This window comes from Solenopsis invicta, chromosome 7 (assembly GCF_016802725.1).
Source record: "Solenopsis invicta isolate M01_SB chromosome 7, UNIL_Sinv_3.0, whole genome shotgun sequence".
Classification (NCBI taxonomy): Eukaryota; Metazoa; Arthropoda; class Insecta; order Hymenoptera; family Formicidae; genus Solenopsis; species Solenopsis invicta.
This window is the reverse complement of record NC_052670.1, coordinates 12,506,086-12,529,234: the sequence shown is the minus strand read 5'-3', so window position 1 is coordinate 12,529,234 and position 23,149 is coordinate 12,506,086. Positions and strand designations below refer to the sequence as shown.

General features: G+C 36.9%; 1 protein-coding gene across 5 annotated transcripts in view; it reads right to left on the bottom strand.

The window, feature by feature from the left end:
* Positions 1-3,087: 3,087 nt before the first annotated feature.
* LOC105202438 (zwei Ig domain protein zig-8) overlaps positions 3,088-23,149 on the bottom strand; it is a 368,807-nt gene continuing 348,745 nt past the window's right edge. For 4 of the 5 annotated variants that reach the window (XM_039452174.1, XM_039452175.1, XM_039452173.1 and 1 more), the window contains exon 7: positions 3,088-22,714. In XM_039452174.1, coding sequence (XP_039308108.1) covers positions 22,602-22,714 — 113 coding nt within the window. In that variant the 3' untranslated portion in view covers positions 3,088-22,601. The remainder of the gene's footprint in view (positions 22,715-23,149) is intronic. The other variant, XR_005575284.1, reaches the window with a different exon arrangement.

Sequence of the window (23,149 nt, the reverse complement as noted above, 5' to 3'; positions counted from 1 at the left end):
CTCTTATCATCTGTGTTATTCGTGGATAAACTCGTGACCGAGTTCTATCTATGACCATTTTTAACGCATTTCGATAAGTAAATTATATTACAAAACAAATAATTGGACATTCGTTCCATAGATGAATACCTTATGGTATCTAATGATATATATATAAAAATTGTTCTAAAAAGTTTAGCTAAAAGATGATTCTGCTCTATTTATGAAAGCGAGTCACTCATTAATCAATCGCGAATCTATTTGATATTTTTTTCGTCTATCAGCATTTGAGTTTTTAATTTGAAGTCGGTACTCTCGAAATTACCTAAAAGTCCCAATTTTTTTCTCTAACGTGTTACGTGTTTCAAAGTAAAGTTCGAAGAGCAATTTACACACAGGCGCTTCGGAACATGCTGCGTACATATACTCCCGCGAATCTGTTAAACACAGAGGTAGCTTCATTGCCTAGATGAGAAACGATGAGTCCAATCCACTTTACGTTTTTAATTCGACTTTATTTCGCTCGTTGTGGTATTCACGTTGGATCACGTTTCAACACCACATTTCCGGAGGCGTTTATTCAAGAGTATTTATAATATTCACGCGGTTGATTACTAGGGACGCTATTGATTACGTGACAGATGATTATCGATTCTCATTGATCAACGAACTTTGATGTACATACACGTATGTACAAACATCTCGTTAATCGATTACGCTCGTTCGTCGCACATGAATTTTTCACAGATAATATACGCCGAAACGCGCGCGACAGGAAGTACGAGAGAGAGTGGCTCTTTCATTTTACAATCCGTTACTCGTGCTCTGCGCTGCAAAAAAAATGTGTGACGATTAAATTCGCAAACGTTTCGCGAACAAAAGCGCGTCGGTGAATGTATCCGAAGTTCTCGTGATTTTATTCCATTTATCAACAGTATAAGCGCGAACTCAATTCCGTGTGTATTTATTCGATTATCTCTATTACACGTATATCGCAAAAAAAAGAACCGTTTTGCGATATAAAAATTTACTCTTACACTCAATCTGCTGCCCGTTCGAAAAAAGATTAAGCCGTTTTTGAATGTATACGAACATTTCGGCCCAAGGTGTATTGTATCGTGGATAATTTTTGAATGCTTCGACATGGTTACTCGTTTGACATCAAACATTATGATTACATGAAACACGACGTATTTCCGTTGAAATAGAAATTTTATGAAAGTTGTAAGAGCCTTTGCATTGGCCGACAAATTAAAATTTTTACGTAAAATTAAAATAACGTGTCAAACTCGTGTATACGAAGCAAACTAAAAAGTTAAGAAGGCCAAGAAACAAGCAATTCTGACATAAGGCAATAAAAGAAAAAAATTATATTTTTTTAAAAAAGATTAGTGACAATTGTAACGTTTCGAATCTCACAGGGTTTTTCTCAGTCAAATAAAATTGAACAAAATATACAAACGTAACATGAATTGAAAAAAGGGAGCGTTAGAAAAGAAAAAATTAATAAGTGACATACTTTGACAACGCTAATCGAAAGAGAGTCATAAATCAACGGAAAAATAGACAAGAGAATACATCGAACTATTACAAACGGGTATAAGAACAGACGCTTGTAAATAATCATGAATATCTGCTTTTGATTTAGAGATACATTATTAAAACAGTGTAACAGGATTCCTTAGTGCGAATATGTATCGTCGTAGTACGAGATGAAAATCTAAGAAGCGTTATTTCGGTTTTTCTGTGTCCAATTTTGTGATAAAAAGAAATGGTATTAATCGGAGAGAAAGTATCAATTATTAAATATGAGGACCAATTGTTTAAAATGTGTGTGTGTATGTGTATACATTGAAAAAAGATTATTAACTTAACTAAATTTTTCAATTTGATTGAATTTCTTCAGTTCAAGCATTTATGTATTTAAATTAAATATATAAATGTTTAAACCGAAATTCAAATATTTTAATCAAATACATAAATAGTTGAATTAAAAAAATTTTAAGTGAAAAGTGTAATCAAGTTAATAACTTATTTCGGTATACGTATATAAATATAACTTATGAGCCGGAATGTTTGAAGTAGCCGTTTATAATTCGATTGCTATCGTCAGTGGTATTTTCTGACTCCTTTTTTAAATTCACGTTATGTTTTGTATATTTCGTTCAACATCATTTAGCTAAGGAAGACCCTGCGAATTCGAAACTTGTAATTGTTATTAATCTTCTTTAAAAAATATAATTTTTTCTCTTTATGTCAGAATTGCTCGTTCCTTGGCCCTTTTCTTTTTCTTAACCTTTTATTTTGCTTGGAATTTTTAATTCGGCTGTAAAAAATTATAAGACGCGTCCAACACAACAACTTGCCGCAGCGTCCGTCACGTGTCGAGAGACACGAATGCCCGTCAGGCACTCCGGATACCTGTCAGGTGTACCGAGACGCCGCTGGTGAACGCCCTGGCTCAAGTCGTTCGAAAGTTTCATTAGCCGTCACGCCATGGGACTCCGTTTAATATACCCCAAGTAATCGAGAACGAAATTGGAAATTTTAGAAATCGTCTATTTGCATCCACGCCGGTATTTACGCAAGAGCAGGCGAACCTGCGAAAAAAAAGTCAAATGGGGAAACGAGCCCGCAATCTCGTCGTATTTCCGAATCCCTCGACGTACGTCGCGTGTTATCCGCGTTTTCATCCACCGCGCTTTCATTCCGCACGATTCTACATTAAGATTTGCTTCTACGGGAACGAATATTCCGCGTTACACGTATATTCGCGCCGCGTATATTTAATCGCGCCCGAATATACATGCAAATTGATTTTATATCCAACATTCTGAACGTGCCACGAAGGGTTCTCCACCCTCTCCCTGCGTCTCTCATTAGCGTTTCGACTAAATTTCAATTTTTTTTTTCTCTAAGCGTTATTAGATATGCGATATTCGGTTTTATCGCAACTAAAGCGTCAGCTTCAAGCTCTTATCGTCGATCCTTAGCAGGGTAATTTCTTAAGTGGCACAATGTGGTCCTCGGTCTCATCGATCTCGAACGCTTAGAGTCGAATTTATTACGCGGCGCAACACGCTCGACGATACATCAAGTTTTCATCTCTTTTTTTTTCCTCACGCTCGTCGGAATGCGTAGAGCGACAAAGCCGACCTACTTGCTTAGACGCGTCGGTGGTGGTTGCGGCAAAGGTCAGTTAGATTTCGCGTTTAAAATGCGGGCCGTGCGTGACGGTACTTGAAACAAACGCCGCGCCATTAAGCCGGTATTAGATTACGCATTGCAGATTGAGGATTGCGATAATTGGAGATTAGAATTCAACCAATTAGAACGAAACGGATTAAAGTTACAAGTATCTGGTTGGTTGAATTTTAATCTTTAATCTTCAATCTCCAAAGATAGTCTGATACCGTTTAAGATGAAATTCTCCAGTATTTTAATATAACTATAAGAATTCAATTTAATTTTGAGAATAAGTATATAAAAATAATATATAAAGGTTTTTCCTGAATTTTGTCTAATTTCTTGATCATCTAGTTTTTTTTTTTTTTTAATTTTATTTAATATAACTTTTTAAAAACTAATACATTTTAAATAAATTAATAAAAATTAACTTTCAATAAAAATAAACTTTGAATAAACTAATAAACGAATAAACTTTTAATAAATAAACAAAAATTAGTTTTCAGAGAATTAAATCCAATGTATATAAAATGCTAAATTAGAACCAACATCAGTTATTCGTGTGTGTACCTAAATATATATTACTAATTAAAGCTACAACGTAAAGGTTTCAGTCCTATTGTTTGGATCATTTTCAGTACAATGTAATACGTAATAAATTGCACAGGATCATAATGACTCGAACCATTAATCAAATTTTTTGCGCTGTATAATTTTTTACGCATATTTGATCGTGTATGTAATTTTATCTCTTGATCACAGAGTTTTAAGCAAGAACATATTAATCTAAAGCCTTGTGTGCACTATTCTAGAAATCGAGTCGAGATCTCGGACAGGAGTGAATTGACGAATCACATTAGTTAGTTGACTGAATTGTTCTCAAATGCGATTAATTCTCTCTCTGTCCGAGATTTGGACCTATTTCTAGCATCGTGGACACGAGGCTTAAGAAACATGATATACTCAATAATCTATCGCATGAATTACGAGTATCTACACCAAGAAACAGCTATTTCCAATGATTAAGTACCTAATTTCAATAATTTGTAATAGTAATTAAAATTTATTAACTTTAACTAATAATTAATGTATATTTAGATATATAAATGCACGAATAATTTATATTGACTCTGAATTATCTTATGTATATTTGATTCAATAAACTATAATAGCTTTCTTCAAATTTTGTGGCAAGAAAAGTTGAAGTAATTTAATTGCAAAGTACAAGACTTTTGAAAAAAAAACTAATTATAAAAAAGAATGAAGTTCGAAGAAAATGTGGAATTAAAAAAAAATGAAAGTTCATCATTTTCGTGTAAGAGTATGAAATGTTCGTGAATTATACAATTATCTTTAAATATGACATCATACCAGTAAAATTCACAACGCTGTTACTATTCAACCTTTTCGTGTTTAACTTTTTTTCTAGGAATAATTAGCAAAATTCATTCTAATTTACGTCTTACTAGAAATTTTTAGGGTCGCTGATTATGAATCTGTAATCAAAATTTTAAACTCTAAAATGGTGGATTCAATATGGAGGATCAAAATGTTCAAATCCAACAAAATTTCATATTTTTGTCCACCACATTAGATCCGTTATTTTGAAATTAAATAGCGATTTTGTTTTTACAAATAGTCCTTACGTTAACTTTCAAAATGAATCCAGAAAGGACTTGCTATCTTATTTTTTAAGATGAATTTTTCATTTTTACCTATTTTTGATGAAATATACAGATCAAGGAGAGAAACTCCTAAGGGTGTTGATTTTTTTGTGAACAGTCTTATCATTTATCTTTGAAATGAGCCCAGAAAAAATTGCTATCTTTATTTTTGTGAAAGATATGATTTTTTGAAGGTTTAACAAATGTATGTGCCACTATGGCACGAAAATAATTTTTTTGCACCAATATTTATCAATGTTACATAATATAGAGAAATTATTTATAAATAACAAATTGTGATTTTTTTATTACTTAAATTTGTTCATAATTTATTATTTTGAAGATGGTAAAAGATGTCAAATGCTCATTTTTCTCAAAAAATCTGTATGACAAATCATGCGATTCCCCTTCATCTTTTAAAGCTGGAGAACCTCCTTAATTTATCCCGACGTGCGATTTCTCCTCGGTCCGCCGCGAAAGTACGGTATGAAGAACGCACGGACTCCAGACGTGCATCGTGTGCAGGAAGCGGCGGCGACGGCAGCGTGCAGCGGCCAGGGGCGAGGAAGTAGCGCAATGTATATCCGCGCGGTTGCGGGGGATTTTGGGCAGATTTATGATAACGGTATGCATCTGGGTCGGCCAATCAGTCTTCCGCCCGGCGAGCCGCAATCCTGGTCTCTCGTTCGCACCTGCACTCCCTCGCGTCCGCGTCTCGAATCGGGCAGCTCGAATCCGGCCGGCCGGCTGGGCTGCCCGCGACGTCTGACCGGGAACTCGAGATGGATCAGCGCCGATTACGCCGCTTCAAATTCCGAATGAAATTCAATCGATAGCCGCGGACAGGAATTTCCACCTCAATTGTTCCTTGCTACTGTTCGACCGCTTTTGTCAGGCGTTTTGTTTGCGCGATCGCACAGTTGTTTAAGGTAGTTAGACTTCAAAACACGTTATTCGAGAATGTCTGGAAACTTTTATCTCAAATAATTTAGATATTAAGGGGTCTTTCTGGTTCAGAGGCTTAAGAGTTGACTGCTTTTTTGGGGGGAAGTGAATTGTGAACAAACTATACAATTGATTAAGACTGAAACTTTTTATTTGTTTTAATACGAATTTTTGTCCTGCAAGTTGCAGAGTTAAAATGACATTTCTCTTATCCATTCCCCTCTCCTGATCTATTGAATTTGACGCGTTGAGAAAAATATAAAAATCGTGGGAAATTCCTAATCTGTAATAAAAGTATTTTAATAATTCTCTTTTACCAGTATTCTACGTTGGTATACGCAGTCAATGAACCAATATTTGGAGTAAAATTTTGAAATTTAATAAAATGCCGACAAAGCTAAAATCATGTTTTGACTGTCGACATTTTTTCGCGCACTTTCGTTAAATAATTGATAAATATAAAATTGTGGTTTCTAAACTACAAAAAAGTGTCAGTAATAATTGTGCGAAATTTCAAATCAAGGTTTTTTTCGAGAGAAAGAGAGAGAGAGAGAGAGAGAGAGAGAGAGAGAGAGAGAATTTCCCGCGATTTTAAAAACACGGTTTTGAGTTTGACTTTAAAGTTTTAAATTAATTTTCTATGCATATAATCCAAATATTTTCTTACCAAATGTTAATCCGCCGTTAATTCCTGAACCATAAAGAAGGATTTAAAAGAAGCAATTAAAGAAATCGATTTTTTTTTACCATTCGAATCAAGAAGACGCTTTAATACATATATACTTTAAAATATGAATTCGAATTATCGTCCCGTTCTCGATATATAACCATTCAAACATCGCAGATTTTTCCATATTTACCAAGGTAGTACAGCCATTTATACCGCGATACGACACAAGTTTTCATACAGAATCGGAACCACATTCAAGAAATTAATGAAAAACGAGTCTCAAGTAGTTGAATTCGTGAGGAAGTATGTTTAACAAGACCGCAAATATTTATCATATAATATTAGCTTGAGTAAAAATCTTGATTTTACAATTTTCTCGAGAATTGAGAAAGTTTAGTAGATACGGTAACGTCGTACTTTCAAACAGGATGGATGATTAGGGCTGCGTTCAGAGAGGACGTTGTTAACGCCATTCCGTCATTCTATCTTTATCGATCATTACGCATAAAATAAAGATAAAATGACGCAATAACGCTGAGAGCGTGCTCCGCGAACGCAATCGAGATGGTTATCTCTCACTACGTGATTCATAGGTTTCCTTTCTCTCTTTCTTTTAAATTAATTTTTTTACGATCTAATATCGTAAGTATGTAAAATACTTAGCTTGTTCTTAGATTTTACGTAACGATATAATTCAAGCTTCGTTTAAATTCAGAGATTTGTTGAGTCGTTGACTCGCGTGATTGGGGTCTAACTACCTTAAAGCATAATTCACCCCTCCTCGAGCTCGTGCGGAAACGGGGTATGCGATACGATATTCATATATCTTTTCGATAATCGCGAAATGCCGTCTGTATAATGACCGATGATTAATAAGCATTCACGTCCGTATAATACAAGCGTGTTACGGCCGCTGCTTTCCGACGTCGCTCGCGAGCGCAATCCGCTCGCTGTATTATTGCGGACGGCGGTCGCGCGTTACCAATCGCGCATGCATTTGTCATCGAATCGCGGCATAATCATCCGCGATACGAGCGCGGCATCGATCGCGAATTTGTTATGCGATCGGTATCAATAATTCATCGTGCGTTCGCGTCGACGAGATCGAATTAAGCGCCAGACGAATACGTTGCGTCGAACGGTCTTCGAGGCCGTCGAGAGAACGCGTTAAAATTTCATTTCGCACCCTGATACAACACGATTGAACCTTAGCGCGTCGCCGTAACACACGTTGCGCGGATCATAATGAAGTTTCTCGTCGAGTTATTTGCGTCCCGGACGCCGCCGCGCCGTTTCGTAAAACACCTTCGGAAGGCTATCGGTCTCCTCGCTTTCCGCGCGCGCGCTACCGCCGTTTTTGCGACGAGCAATCTCGAGCGCGATGCATTTCCAGCGTATAACTCAGGCGTGTCGCCTTTTACCGTTAAAAGTAACGTTAAAATAACTAAGGCGCCGGGGCGAACACGCGACCACCCGCTTTCCTTCGAAACGAACGTGATTTTTCTTCCCGTGGAAAATACCCTCCCTCTCTCTCTCTCTTTCCCTCTTTATCTTTTTATTTTTCGTCCCTTCCTCTCTTTCCTTTTAATAATTCTATGATTCACACGAAGCGATGCGAAACAGTTGCCCGGGTTTGCGAGAATTATCACAACCGAATATAATGCCGAACCAAATTGGTTTTTGGGTCAAATACAGGGTAGTTTTTATGCGCGAATAAATTCCAATATTCAAATCAAACGCATTTGGAATCCTATTAGGGAGGGAAAAAATGTTGCTGTAAGCTGGATTAGGTGTATAACTCGATTATCCTTCAATATAATTTAAAATAGTATAACCAAATACTAAATAATTAAATATTAAAACAATTCTTAAACAGAAACTAATCGATTTGCCAGGAAAGGCCAAGTACGAGCAGCGAATTAGCGACGATGTTAGTTAAAAATATTTAATCTGTAGTTAGAAATATCATTAAGATAACAAGAATTAACTTGATCAGTCTTTAACAGTCGCGAAAACATAATAAAATTTCTCTATTTTATTATCTTGACGGATAATAAAAACATAAAGTAATAAACATAGATCGAATTGTTATATATATTAATATCCATGGAATCTATGTCAACAATTAAACATAACCCTGTAATCTTAATAGTTCTTTGTCTCGGAGATTTCTTCCTCTCTCTTTTTTTTTATGAACGATGAAGTCAATTACATATCAACTTGAGACCAAAGAAGTTTCTCGTAATGCAAACCAATATCTAATAACCAAATATCGAACAAACTTGAAATGTTACGATTAAAATAATTTTTAATTATAACTACTCCCAATTTTGCTAGACGTCTTGATTGTTATTTCCGATGTGTCAGAAAAATTCAACCTTATATTCTGAAATTACAATACACTGTTAAATTCGTAGTGTCGAATTCGACCCAATTTATTTTTTATCATTTTTATATCATTTTTAGGTCACCATTGCTCCCACTCAATTTGTCGTTAATTTAAACAATAAACAAGTTAACTATGAAAATGTCAAACTTTGTTTATTATTTACTAGGTGCGTACGTTAATATGGACACTGCTTATTAATTAACCAAGCAATTTAATTACAGAAATAGGTTGATTAGATAAGGTTGTCCTTTTAATATATTTTGTGTTAAAATAATAAATTTCGACACACATACTTAGAAGTTAAACATAACAAAATATTATTTAATTCAACTTATTGGTTTCAATTTGACTCTTTAATATTTAACGGTGTAATGTCACCTGATATTACGCAAGGTAACATCAATCTTGTAACGGCAAGTAAGAAATAAGTTCTTTATTCTTTTTCTTTTGCATTTAGTCGTCAATTGAAAAATATTATCGCGCACGAAAGTAATAATAGGCAATAGAGAAGGGGCTGAGCGTCTACTAATATAATTTCCGATTGCCAGGTCGCTCTCCGTGTCGAGCGCGGCCATCGAGAACGATTAAGAGAACAAGCGTTTTCTCGAGGAGCTACAAACGCGATAGAACGACGGTATCACGGTGCAAGTAAAGAAACAAAAGACACGTAGAGTTTCGAGAGTCCGGAGAACGTTCTTCTCGATTTAATTCCGCGGGGCTTTCCGCTTGCTATTGATGTTTTTACAAGACAGCTATTCCGCCGATTTGTGCGAAGTCGACGTGGGAGCCATGAAGGGGTGAGAAGAGAGACAGGGAGGGGCGGGGGGAAGAGGGATAGAGAAGATCTTTAAGGGGAGAGGAGATCCCGCCGCGTCCGCCGGGAGCGAAATGAACCCCCGCGCGTGTCGTGACCCTTTCTTACGGCGAATTTTTTTTCCTTTTCCCCTCCCTCACCTCCACCTCTTCCTCAGCTGTGCTCTTCTCCACTATCGAGCCAGATAACGACGGATACATAATACACGGGTGACTGCGCGCGATTCCACGAAATCCGCGGGAATCATCTTCACGCTTCACCGATCAAACGTTACTTTGCGCAGCTTTTTTCCTTTTCTCTCTCTCTCTCTCTCTTTTTCGCTCTTTCTCTTCTATCTCTCCTTTCCGGTCACCCCTATCAGAACGATCCAAACAGTGCGCGTTGCCGCCCGCTGCAAAGGGAACTCATTAAAGGCCCATTGTACGGAGCTAGAAGCGAGCGAGGCGCGGCCAATCCTTCCGAAGATCCGCAGGTGGAAGCATCGCGCTGAATCGCCGATAATTATTGCGTTCGTTCGACCACCTTGTGAACACCCACGAGCGCGCGCTCGGGCTGTTTTCATCGCGAATTTCACCGATCGTGCCGCAATCAAAGCGAAGCCGCAGCTTCGCCGTGTAAAATTCGTCACCTGGCGAAGATTCGTCGGGAGAGCACTCTTGGATATCGAGAGAGATTACGTCGACCCACGGCGGCGGCCGGCGTTTTCATCGACGTCATTTCGACCCTCACGCAGCGTACGTGTCCTCACAGCCTTGTGTCCACGACGCGGACGCTGGAAATCGGTCCGAGATTTCGAACGGAGAGTGAGAGAGTGAACCAATCGCATTAGTCAGTTGGCGGAATTGTACAAATGCGATTGACCAATTCTCTCTCTCTCTCTCTCTTTCTCTCTCTCTATCCGAGATCTCGGACAGATTTCTAGCGTCGTGGACACAAGGCTTTTACGTTACCGTAACATTCGCACTCTGCGGTTTGATGCCATCATTCTCGCCGCTTCTACCATACGCAGCACAGATTTGCGCGTTTGTTTTACAACTCATCGTTCTGTCTAATAATGACGAGACCGATTCGAGCTGATGGAATCATTAAGCGCGCTTTAACCCCTCGGTTTTGCAAGCGATTTTACAAGATAACGTCTCGCCGTTGACCGGAATATGCGGTAAGATCGATTGTCAATTCGTGGATATCTGCATCGCGAAGTTAACAACCGTCATTTGCTTTACGATCGCGTCAGGCCGAGCCGAGCCGAGCCGAGCTTGGAAAGCTTGTGTAGCGAGATTTTTTTCATTCTCTTTTAGATTACAGTTATGCTAATTACGGTAGAATGAAGATTTACTTAAATTAAAAACGAGCGAATTTAGTGCAACCAGAAAATTAAAAAATTAGAATCCTAGAAGAGGGTTTCTCTGCTGCTTGAGCAAAATTCCAGGCTCTGTAAATAACGGTGCAACATTTTATTACTCTTGTTTAAATAATAACCATTGCCGTCGTTCCTTTTTTGTTTTTTGCTTTTAATCAATGTTACCAGGGTAATATCGCAACTCGCACATAATAAAAGCAGCATTTCCGCCGGTTTCGAATAAAAATATTAACAAGTCAATGAGCTACGTTGCGCGCCGCGATTACGCACACGAGATATCGCGCTACGCTAATTTTATGATCTTATTTTAATATTAACAAATATGAATATCGCGACTCTCGGAAACGCCAGTCGATAACGGTATGTAACGTCGCGCTCGCGATAATAATTGGTTTAATCCCGATATAATTGCGAGCACGTACGAGCTACGACTTTTACGAGAGCGTGAACGAGATTTCGCGAGCGTGCGCGACGGCCGCGGTGGATGCGAGCGCGGGCGAGGGGGGAGGGGGGATTATTTCCATCGGGTATTCATTTTTAATTAAATTAATCGAGGAATCGGCGCGCTAATCCGTGGAATTCGCGTAGTAGTCGCTTCAGCGTGACGGCCGTGCGCTATTGCAGAATTCCGTGAGGTTGGTAAATATTCGAGGAGCGCCGCATTGTTCTCATTACGGCGTATCGCGCCAGGCTATTCCGATAACTTCATCAGCCGGAGTATTCGACATCGAAATACCCCGCGTAGATAGGAATTTCGATTCGCGCGTGAATATAAATAAATACACGCGTGCACGTTATCGGCCACCAGTCTCGGGGACTGCTTTGCATGAAAACGCGAACTCGCGGAAGGGTTTGCTTGCGGGTGATGTGGGAGGTGTATTATTCTCTCTCTCTCTCTCTCCCCCCTTCTCAGCCTCCCTCTCTTCTTAGCCTTTGGACGGAGGCAAAAAAAGTCGAGATAAAAAGTTGCTGTTTTATTAAGTAAAACTCTGTGATGAATAATTTATCGCTAAGAGGTCTGATATTTCCTTCGCCAAAAACTGACCGCATTTTCCTTTACGTTAAAACTTCCAATTTTACGCCGCTCGTCCAAGTTAGCCGGAATGTTATATTATTAAAAGACGTTACTTTTTAATTAGTTTAATACGTTTTAGTTCGTTATTATTATATTAGTTTGATATGAATACAGGTTTTTGTTCTGGGAATTTATAGCACGGACGAAAAGAGTAATTGCGCGAGTATTATAGAAAATATTTCGACAATGCGCGAAACGGGAAAATATTTTATATTCACGATCAGATTCTAGGATCAATATTGAATATGTATGTGCCGGTAGAATTGTATTTGTCTATCTAGAATAGTAAAATATTAATAACTGATAATAATCGGAAAATTCTACAATCAACTGTAGAAACAAAATATTAAAAAATTGTATTCATAGAAAAGTTACGTTTAAATTAATGAAATCGTTTCATTAACTCGGTTTTTTTAAGTTAAAATGAAAATACCTTTGAGAAAAATAAAAATTTACTTGATTTCCAGAAATGACATTATTTGCCTTTTTTTTTAAATTAAATGCTTCATTTGTTTAATTTAAACAAATAATTATTTAACGCAAGTAATGTGCCAAAGAAATAATTTAGTTGTTTTCGGTTTTAAAAATATATTTTTTTCAAAAAAAAATTTCGTTGCACAACTAAACTATTTCTTTAATTCTAATGAAAGAAACAAGTAACAAATTGTTTCAAATCATAGAAACTTTTCTTTAATTGTATAGCAATGCACAAATTTCTTTAATTCAAACTAATTTTCTTTGATTTGAAGATACTTTTCTCCAGGTGTAATATACTGCAATAGTAGACTCGAAATAAGTCACGTGTACATGTACATAAAAAAAATAATTAAAAAAAATATATATAATAATATCGAAATATATTCAGAAATACAAATAATCGAATTACTTTTTGCTATCGATTCGATCTTTTTTGTAAGAACAAAGTTGGTTTTCAAAGGATTATTATTATTAATAAATCCATGCCGTACATTGCAGTAAACAGGAATACTAAATTCAATTATAGAACGTATAAATACCTATGCATTCGTATACGTGTTGTGTACACGTTGTAACGTGCGCACGAACAAGCACTCGGCTCCACAAGGACGATTCAAGTGCACGTAAAGGAGCTATTAACTTACAGTAACGAGGTGATCGCGAGGGACGATTGGGGGGAAGCTGTCGGAAGGAATCGTAAAATTTGTTGAATTTCGGTAACCGCTTTCCGTAGACTGCTTGAATTTCAAATAACGCGGGCGATAAAGCTGTAACCGTAAATTTATCACGAGTAGGCGATCGAAAGTTATCAAAGGAAGCGAGCGATTTGACAACGGTGACATATGTCACGCAATATCGCTCTGTAGAATTCCAATGGAATTGGCATCGCACGTTCTGCATATTTCTATTAATAACGTATAATAAATCCGATCGGAGAGAGAGAGAGAGAGAGAGAGAGAGAGAGAGAGGGAGAGCGACTCAATTCTGACATCGGAACAGTTTTATACTTAAAGTAGATCGCTGATAGATTCTCTGTCACGATGCAGAACAAATATTTAACGATATACGCCTGTCTTCTAAACGTATTGGGCTAAATCGTTTGACAACGTATCATATTCGTGTAATAAGAAATAAAGTAACGCCGTCATGCAACGCGATGTGGGTCGAGTTTGAATTTCACGACATTCGTACACGAAGACATTATTTCGAAGAGAAATTTTTTTTTCACCCGGAGTAACGTCATTAAAATTTTAGATTTGCGGGATGCGCATAGGAATTCCACGAATTCTATGGCACGGTTCATACGAATTTTCATGCATACGAATCTGCGTTTAATGTGCTTTACGTTACGCCGAGAAAGTGCGGCGGCGTGCTCGCTAAAATTACTCGCGGTACGGCGCGTTATATTTATTTGCGCGCTCATTATTATAAACGCAGATAAATTTGGAACGAATTGTTGAACGCGAGCTCGTGAAATATTACGCTACTGTTTCTACCGTGGGAACTATACGAGCCATTACGGTGTGATCAATTACCCCGTAAAACTATTAATCGCTTTCGAGGTGAGGGATTCGGACAGCTTCGAAGAAAAGCGACGAGTTTACCAAGGTATCCAAACGAAGCAAGAAAATCTAATTGGAAGTTCCACGAATAACGTTAAATGAAAGACTATTCAGCAAACATCAAGTTACAATTACAAAACTATTAGTTCTAATTTCCCATTCAATAATGTAACTGTTATGTAACGAATGCGCTATTTAACAGTTACTAGTGCGCTTTGATAATTTAACATTATCTGGATAAAGATAAGATAAATTATATGTAAATGTATTTTAGATAAGATAAAAATGATTTAATTTTAATTTATCTAGATAAGAAATAAAATCATATGTGTAGTTTCATCTAGATCTAGATAATTTTTCAATGTCGCTATTGAGCAAAACAATTTAGAATATGAAAACAATATGTTCATATTTTTATTTCTAAACTTTTATTTCTTGAAGATAAAGGTTCTTCAAAAAAGATTTCTCTCTGCATTTTAATGAATACGCAAATAAAAAGTTAAAAAATGAAAGGAATATAATATTATCTAATCATTGACAAAATTCTTTGCAAAAGGAGTCTTATTTATAATCGCCAGTGATAAAAAGACATAAATAATTAGAATTTAGTCGACAAATTGGCAAATTATGTTTAATAATTAATTTTATTCACAACAAACGATTCATAATAAATGGCTTATATTAATCTTAAAGTTTTTATTGACTTACTTAATTGAAAAGGACCTGAATTAAAAATCGTAACATTGTGAATAAAATTAATTATTAAACACAATTAATTATTAAACACAGTTTATTGACTAAATGCTAAATTATTTATTATTCCTTGCAAAAGTTTTCGAATTTATACTTTTTCGGAGCCATTTTTATATTTATATTAACATTAAAGTTTTTACTGACTTAATTGAAAAGGACCTAAATTTAAAATCGTAACATTGTGAATAAAATTAATTATTAAACACAATTTACCAGTTCGTTGACTAAATCCTAAATTATTTATTATTCTTTGCAAAAGTTTTCCAATTTATACTTTTTCGGGGCCATTTTTACATTGCGCGCATTACTCCTGACCTGTGCAATCTTGCCTGCGTTCCAATATTCACTACCAGTATTAAAAATGTATAGTTTACATATGTTACATATGTTATAGATTTTCAGTACCGGTAGTAAATTTTGAAATCCAACTTTATCATCACTTTGAAACATTCTCCTATTAGAATAAAAGGAGATAACTTGAAGACTGAGGATAATATACTTTTTCTCATTATTGTTCATATTATTTTAGATAATTTGAAAAAGATGATCCTTTTTTATCCAGGATAATGCTTAAGATAATATACATTATAATAATCAGAATAAAGATAAGATGAAACTATTTTCTTTATCTAGATGATTTTATTATAGATAACGGCAAACATTGGCAGTTACATTGTTGAGTAGGACATTACAACAGTTTTACAACTGCAACTTGGTATTTGCTGGGTACTTTCGCCCACCGAACAGCCATTCATACTTTTATAAATATCTTCTAAACAGGACAGCTATATTAAAATCCTAGAAACGAAATACGTACCTTTCCTAACTCTCGTCTGTTCCGAATTCTCGTGAGATACGTGTGCCGACGTCGAAGTTTTGCAGATTTGCGATTGAAAACGTGGTACACACGTTGCGATTTGTCCGACAAGCGTTTCCGTCGATGTTGCACTGGCGGCAGCAGATCCCGCACCACCGCGTCATGTTTCGGAGAATGGAGGTCTAGCTGCAAGACTCTCTTTTCTTTTTTTTTCCTTTTTCATCGCATAACGTGTATTTTACTACAATTAATCGCTATATCGTGATACAGATTGCGTCGCGCACAGGCCGCGCTCGAAGACATAATATATCGACGATGCCGACGTACGTGCCGACTCTCGGCGAGGCGAGAAGTGGTTCTTGAGCGTCAAATCCGTAAGATTTCCATTAGACGTGATCTCGCGCCTAAGAAGAATCTCAAAGAGACTTCGGGCTCTCGCACTCCACTCGCTCCTATTCGCGCGCGTCATCTCGCACCCTTCATAACTTTTTACTCGTTTAGCCTCCGACATCGCCGCCAAGATTTCATCGCGGCTACGTAAATCTCACGTATATACTGTATCCCTCAAGGATTAAACGGCGCAAACGTCGCGCATATGTTCCTGTATTCCCACCTGCGAGAGCTCACCCCTTGACACCCCGCCCGCCGCGTGTGATACGAGCGAGACGTTTTTCAGGAAATATTTCCCGAGACGTGTCGTCTGAATAACGCATAAGTGTACAAACGAAGATGGAGCAAGGATTCGATTCCCGACAAAATACCGTTTATCCTACTTTTCCTACGTTTTCTTTTTTTTCTTTCACCCTCTTTTTCTCTTTTTTTTTGGTATCTCCGCGCGCGCGTGTCTCACCTTAAATTAGGAGATATACAGAAAAAACCGTTGAATTCGCCTTAATCGCTACGCGTATCCGATGTGTACAGTGTTTCGGGCGAGAGAAAACGATGCTACGTGGTGATTTCGTGGGCTCCTCGAAGGGTTAACGCCGTAGGAAGGAAGAGGGAAAGAAGACCTCGCATGACATACGTTTCCGCCGTCGTCGCTCGGTGAGCCCACGTTTGTTGTTAGGCCTGTCCAACTGGTGGGCTCTATTTCTATGCCCAATAACGATGCCGCATTGTAACTGATTCGGTAAAAGTGCGTCTCAACGGTGCACAGTTTAATTCGCGAATTCGTTTCGCGCTTGAAAGATCGTGCGAAACTGCCAAGTACAAAACTGTGGACCTCTGACACTCCTACACAGAAAAAAAGAACATTTTTATTTTTTAGAATATATAAGGTCTACATCTATAAATTTTTAAGAAGTAAATATTGAAATGAGATTAAACTATACAGACATAACTTGCTTACATTAAGAAATTTTATATAATTTCAGCAAGAAAAAAATTATATTCTCATTATTTAAGAGCGGATGGCCATGCGAACATCTAATCTGCTAAAATTTGGGAATTTATTGTGATGAAAGCATTGAATCAATCTTTTTGAAACTTTCAGTATATGTTATTACTTAATTGAAGATTTAAAAACCATTTTTGTTATAAATGTTAGAGTTACAAGGACGTATATATTTATGTCTAACCACTCAACAAAATGCGCCGTGGAATATGTAGCTCTAAAATGTTCAAACAACGAACTTCTTGCATATACATATTCTTTAACATCTTCACAGCATATTTTTATATAAATATTTCTACAATAAACAACTGTTTTAGCATTAATTGCTAAAAAAAACGTACTTTTTCTTTTCACATATTTTTGCAATTTTGTATTTTTTAACTTCAAAATAGATTCATGCTGAGCGTATACTCATTAACTAAAGTTTCTATCTTGAATTTTTGATTTCAGATCAAAACAGCAGACCCTACATTCCACGCATTTTTTGAGTGGTTGGACATATATCCTTGTAATTCTAACATTTAAAAACATATTATATTAATAAAATGGTTTTCAAATCTTATCAAATAATAAAATATAATGAAAGTTTCAAAAATATTAATGCAATACATTTTTCGCAATAAATTCCCGAATTTTAGCTGAATTTTTACATGGCTTTTCCTCTTTAATAAAATTCATCAACTTTCGTGAAATAAAAGGAAGAAAATATCGGACAGAAAGTAACAGTATATCTTTAAACCAAGAATTAAAGTTTTTTAATATTATTATTATTATCAAAACAATGATATTGTTCTTAGGTGACTATTACAATATTGGAATAAAAATATAATATTACTGAAATTTAAGATTATCAAAAATTCTTTAAAAGAAATTTTATGTTGCTTATATATAAAACCATAAAGCATGAAACAGGATATATATTAATTACAGTTTGATATTAATTTTTTTCTGTGTAGTGGAGAATGATACAAACATGGATAATATGTGCAAATTTCGTGAAAGCGAGGTCGTTTAAAATAAGAGAATTAAATTATTAAATTCACGAAATTGAATTGCGTCATGATAATATTTTTTTACAGTTGCAATTTTGATTGTACTGACATATGTGTCTGTGTGTGTATGTGTGTGTGTGTACACTGAAAAAAAATTTTGTTGCATTAATAGGAATTCTGTTAGATTCAACCAGTATGTCTGTTCCAAAACGGACGAATCAGAAATCTTGCAGAAATTATAGTAAAATCTGTCGAACGACTTGAACGTTCTGATTATAATAACCAGAATCTTGTTATAATAACCAGAAATTCTACTTGGTTTCATCAGACACACCCAATCATATGTAAATTTTGTTAATATTATCAGATCATTTTTTTCAGTGTATACTAATGTCACAATCATTTCTATTTTGTAGGTCAGAACTTTAACGACAGAAGTTAAAGTATATACACGTGACCAATGACAAGAGAGACGATGTAACACTCGCTTGCAACTTTAAAGTCAAAGCTGTTACTCGATCAACTCGTTGCAACGTAGTACATCGCAATGTGTCGGTTGTCCAATATCCAGCCGATCCTGGTTCTTTGACTCATCTTAGGTAAGATACTCAAACATTCACGCGCATGCTTCACAAAAATGCGAATTGCGATTACATAAAATAAAGTTCGGCAACGGACTTGGTGACGCTCTTCTGATTACCAATCGATAAAGTTCCATCATAATTCTCATGTAAAAGTAAATAATTCCATTGCCATATAGCGAGAGTACTTTACAATAATTAATTCATAATAAAGACAATTATAATTATTATCATTGCTGTAAAATAATTTCACTATATATACAGAAGCGAGAACGATTTTGCTGAAGCAGCTAAAAATTTCGCTAAAGACAAATCTGAAAATAATTTTGTTAGAACCATCAAGATAATTATATGGAACTCTCAAGCTCGCTGCCAGAATGTTTGCAGCAAACTTTTTTGCAGCATTGCTCATCATGCTCGAGCGTTCTGCATAATTATTGGGACAGTCCAACAAAATTATATTTTCAGATGTGTATATTATTTAGCTAGCTAAATTTTTCGATACTCTTCCGCAAAACTCGCTTCGTATTTCACTTCCGTTTTTTTTTCTGGGCAATAATAAAAACTTGTTGAGTTAATACAATATCTGCATACGCATTGGTATGTAGATTAAAAATATACGTGAAGCTACGATGTTTGTTGAAAAGGGATGTTTTGCAATAATTTATAGCGCGGAAGAACATTTCGTAATCTTCTCGGCGCCCTCCTCGAATGCAGCGACAGGCAGACGAATCCATTTAGTAGTATAATCTGCAACAACGCGGCCGCGAGACGTCTTAATGATGGCCTTTAATGATGGTAGCGCGAGAGCGACGCTCGATTCACCACTCGGGAATTGCAGCGTATGTATGTACGCATGTACCGCTCTTTGTTCACGTTTGTTTCACGTGCAATAAACTCTTGCGAGACGCCGTGTCGTGCAATAAACGCGTTTTCGTGCGACGCGACGGTGCGATCTCTATCTCGCAACGCCGCCATTACGACGTTGCAAGGAGCGCACGAGCGCGCTCTCGTCTGTGAAACGAACAATTTTTTCGTAATAATTTTTATACGGAAAATGAAAAACGTAAGATTAAATTTTCGCGTTTTGACGACATTTTCAGGTATTTTCGCCCTTTTTATTTTTCCTTTTCTATATCCCGCGAAAAATCTTTCAGATTTTGGAAGCGTTATTCAAGCAGATTTAAGTAGAAAGAGATCGCATCGGTGTTCGGATTGATTTGAATTATCCGCGAGATTATTAAGTTTTTTAACGAGTAAACGTTTTGCAAGCATTTGCTTTTTCTTTTACTGCAACTCGAGAAGTAAAGAATCGCGATGCAAAATTAATTTGATTTTAATATGTAATTCCGAATTAATTCGTGGCATTAATTCGTCAAAAAGATGTGTTCGATCAATATTATATCCCATTATTCGCTACTATTATATTATTGAATATTGTTTAATAATGCAAAATATATTTCATTGAACATAACTCGAATAGTTATCCATTTCAATTTACAATAACGTACATACTGCTCAGTTCGTTGTAATACTATCTTACAATTGAAATTACATCGTTTATATTACTACAAAGCTGCAAATTTTAAAATCGCCATCACGAAAATTGATTAGAAAAGAGCCCTAAATCCTTGAATCGTATATTACTTCTTCGAAATAAATGAAGAATCCAATCAATCAAAACTTGGACGATACAAATAATCTTCAAATCTAAACCTTATTGTTGTATTCCAACTCTGACTTGGCACCAAATGGTGGTTTCTGTTTAAAATTACTTGCGCGACACATCTCAAAATTTATCAAAATCCCTCATTTATGCATGCTGGTTAGTCATTTATTCAAATCGGTTATTTTAAAAACGAAACAAAAACGAAAAATTCAAATTGTTGAATGATAATTGCATCATTTGTAAACATAAACAGAATGAAACGTTCTTTAAAAAATTCAGTATCCAGGACCGGCGGAATCAATGTAGTTTCACGTTTGTAAATATCCAATATATCAAATTCCACTTTGTCGAAATCTAACTGTTATTTAGACTAAAATTTTTAAGAAAATTTAAATTCACAAAAATGTAATATTTGATTGAAGTTCTTTGTGACAGACACAAAATTTATTCGTGTTGTTTTAACGATCTTTGCATCGTTTTGTTTGAATGAAAAATCATTCTCTGATTTAAAACGTTTAGAACGTTACCTTCGATCGACAATTTCGAAAACACTTGAATCATATCGTGTTGTATATTCAAAACATTGTCGATAATTTAAATACGGAGAAGCTCATTAATAATTTTATTTAAAGAAATAATATCAGAAAAGGTACTATAACAAAAATATTAGGTACTTTTGCTATATGTAAAAGTTAAAAGAACATATGACAGAAAAAAACATGAGAAAATGTATTTATCCCTCTATCTCGCTTCAATCTCCATTCAGAAACTCCTTGCATTGGAAAATTTTGCTTTGCCGACCATGTAGCTACAACGCATGAATTCGTATCACTCTCACACGCGTTAGAGGGCTGTGCCTTTGGAACCCGGCTCTCATTAATTATTTCGATTTCCGAGAAACGTAGCCACGCCTTGGCTGCGACAAAATTCCTCGGTTTCCGTTTGCTACTTGGTTATTTCAAAGACGAAATAAGTACAGGAATTAAAATTGTGTATTTGCAATTACAAATAGAATAGAAAACGTTATTTTAAAAATTTAATGTCTGTATTAGCTATGAACATGAATTTGTATCATTCTCACACATGTATGCGTTAGAGGTTTATGCCTTTAGTACCTGCCTCTCATTAATTATTTCGATTTTCAAGAAATGTAGCCTCACCTTGTTAACAACAGAATTTCGCAGTTTACGTATGCTACTTGGTCATTTCCAGGACAAAATAAGTCCAAGAATTTAAACTGCGAGAATGACGCTTGTGCCATTTGTAAATATAAATATAATAAAAACGTGTTCTTTAACCCTCCGTAGGCACGTTGAGCCTTTTTTGACCCAGACAAAATTTCACTCTCAAATTTCTCCTAACAATTTCAACTTTTATTAAATAATGGCTCTAACACTTTAGTTAAACAACTATCTAGTAATAATAGAACAGATGCTTAAATTATTTTAGATTCTCTTAAAGCCTAGAACAGCGAGAAAAGTTGGGTTGAACGGAAAAGACCCAATGTGCTTACGAAGTAAGTAAAAATAGTATGCCTAGAAAGGATTTTAAAAGAAAAACTCAGTGTCTGCAGCATCTACGAACGACACACGGGCTTTGTATCATTCTCGCACATGCACGCGTTAGAGGTCTGCGCCTTTGGAACCCGTCGCCTTATCATTTATTTCGATTTCCGAGAAATATAGCCTCACCTTGTTAGCAGCACGATCGATTCGTTTGCGCTGACCAGGTGAATTTTCCATCCGGCCGTCCTGAAATCTGGTCTGTCGAGTGAACGGACGATCAGCGATGCCCGGAAGTTGGACAGGCCTGGCCTAACGTAATCCGCCTCGTCGTGGCGTATTCGACCCGGGCAGTATTTACATAATTCGAGTCGCATGCGCGTCGCGCGTAATGACTTGGAGCAGGCAATCGCGCAATCTTCCACGAAAATCTCGCATATCTAAGTAGTCCAGCCGGCGGCAACCTCGACTAAGTAAATAAGGAATAACCGAAGGGGCAGGGGGGAGAGCGAAGGGTGAAGAAGGAAGAGAAATTGGAAGATGGAACGGAAGACGGGAGCGTGGTTCGGGGAGGAAAGAAGAAATCCCGCGAGGAATTGAGATGGGAGAGAGAGAGAGAAAGAGAGAGGGGTGCGAATGCGGGCGGTGAAAAAGGAGGGAGGGCGGACCGTAAAATTCCAGGGGAAGGAAGAAGGGCGGGAGGAGGGTAATATCCTATCTATCACAAACGGAAGTAATGACGTAATAGTTATGGACATTTCGAAGTGAAACGCTTATCGCGCTAAAACGACGCCCGCTACGACGAGTACCGCTGGTACCAGCACGCCCGCCAGATTCCTCTTCGCTGCCGACGTTTTGCGGCGCTGTATCGCTGCCATCTTGTCACCTGAAACGGCAAAGAGAGACAGGTGGATCCGTTAGTAAATCAGTCGCCGAAATCGATCGCCGGCGCGGCGGTTATTCGTCGAGGTGCCCCCGTTATCGAGGTAATCGGGTACACATCGACGAGGGGCCACCGCGACGACGACGGACGGGACGCCCCCGTTGGTAACGGGGTGGCGTGTCTCTTGTAAGTTAAGTCGAGCGTTATTTCCGCCGTGGCGCACCGTGTTCGTTGTTACTCGCTGCAACATGTTAAAGCCGAGAGAGTACGACCGGCGATAAAGCGATTGGCTCCCTCTCTCTTTCACCCTTCCTCCCGTTCTCTCACCTTTCCCACCCTCTCTTTCTCTTTCTCTCTTTTTTTTCCGCTGCCATCTTGCCCGTTATTCAATAATTGCGTCTTCCGTCACGCGCGAGCTTTCGACCGCGCGCGCACGAG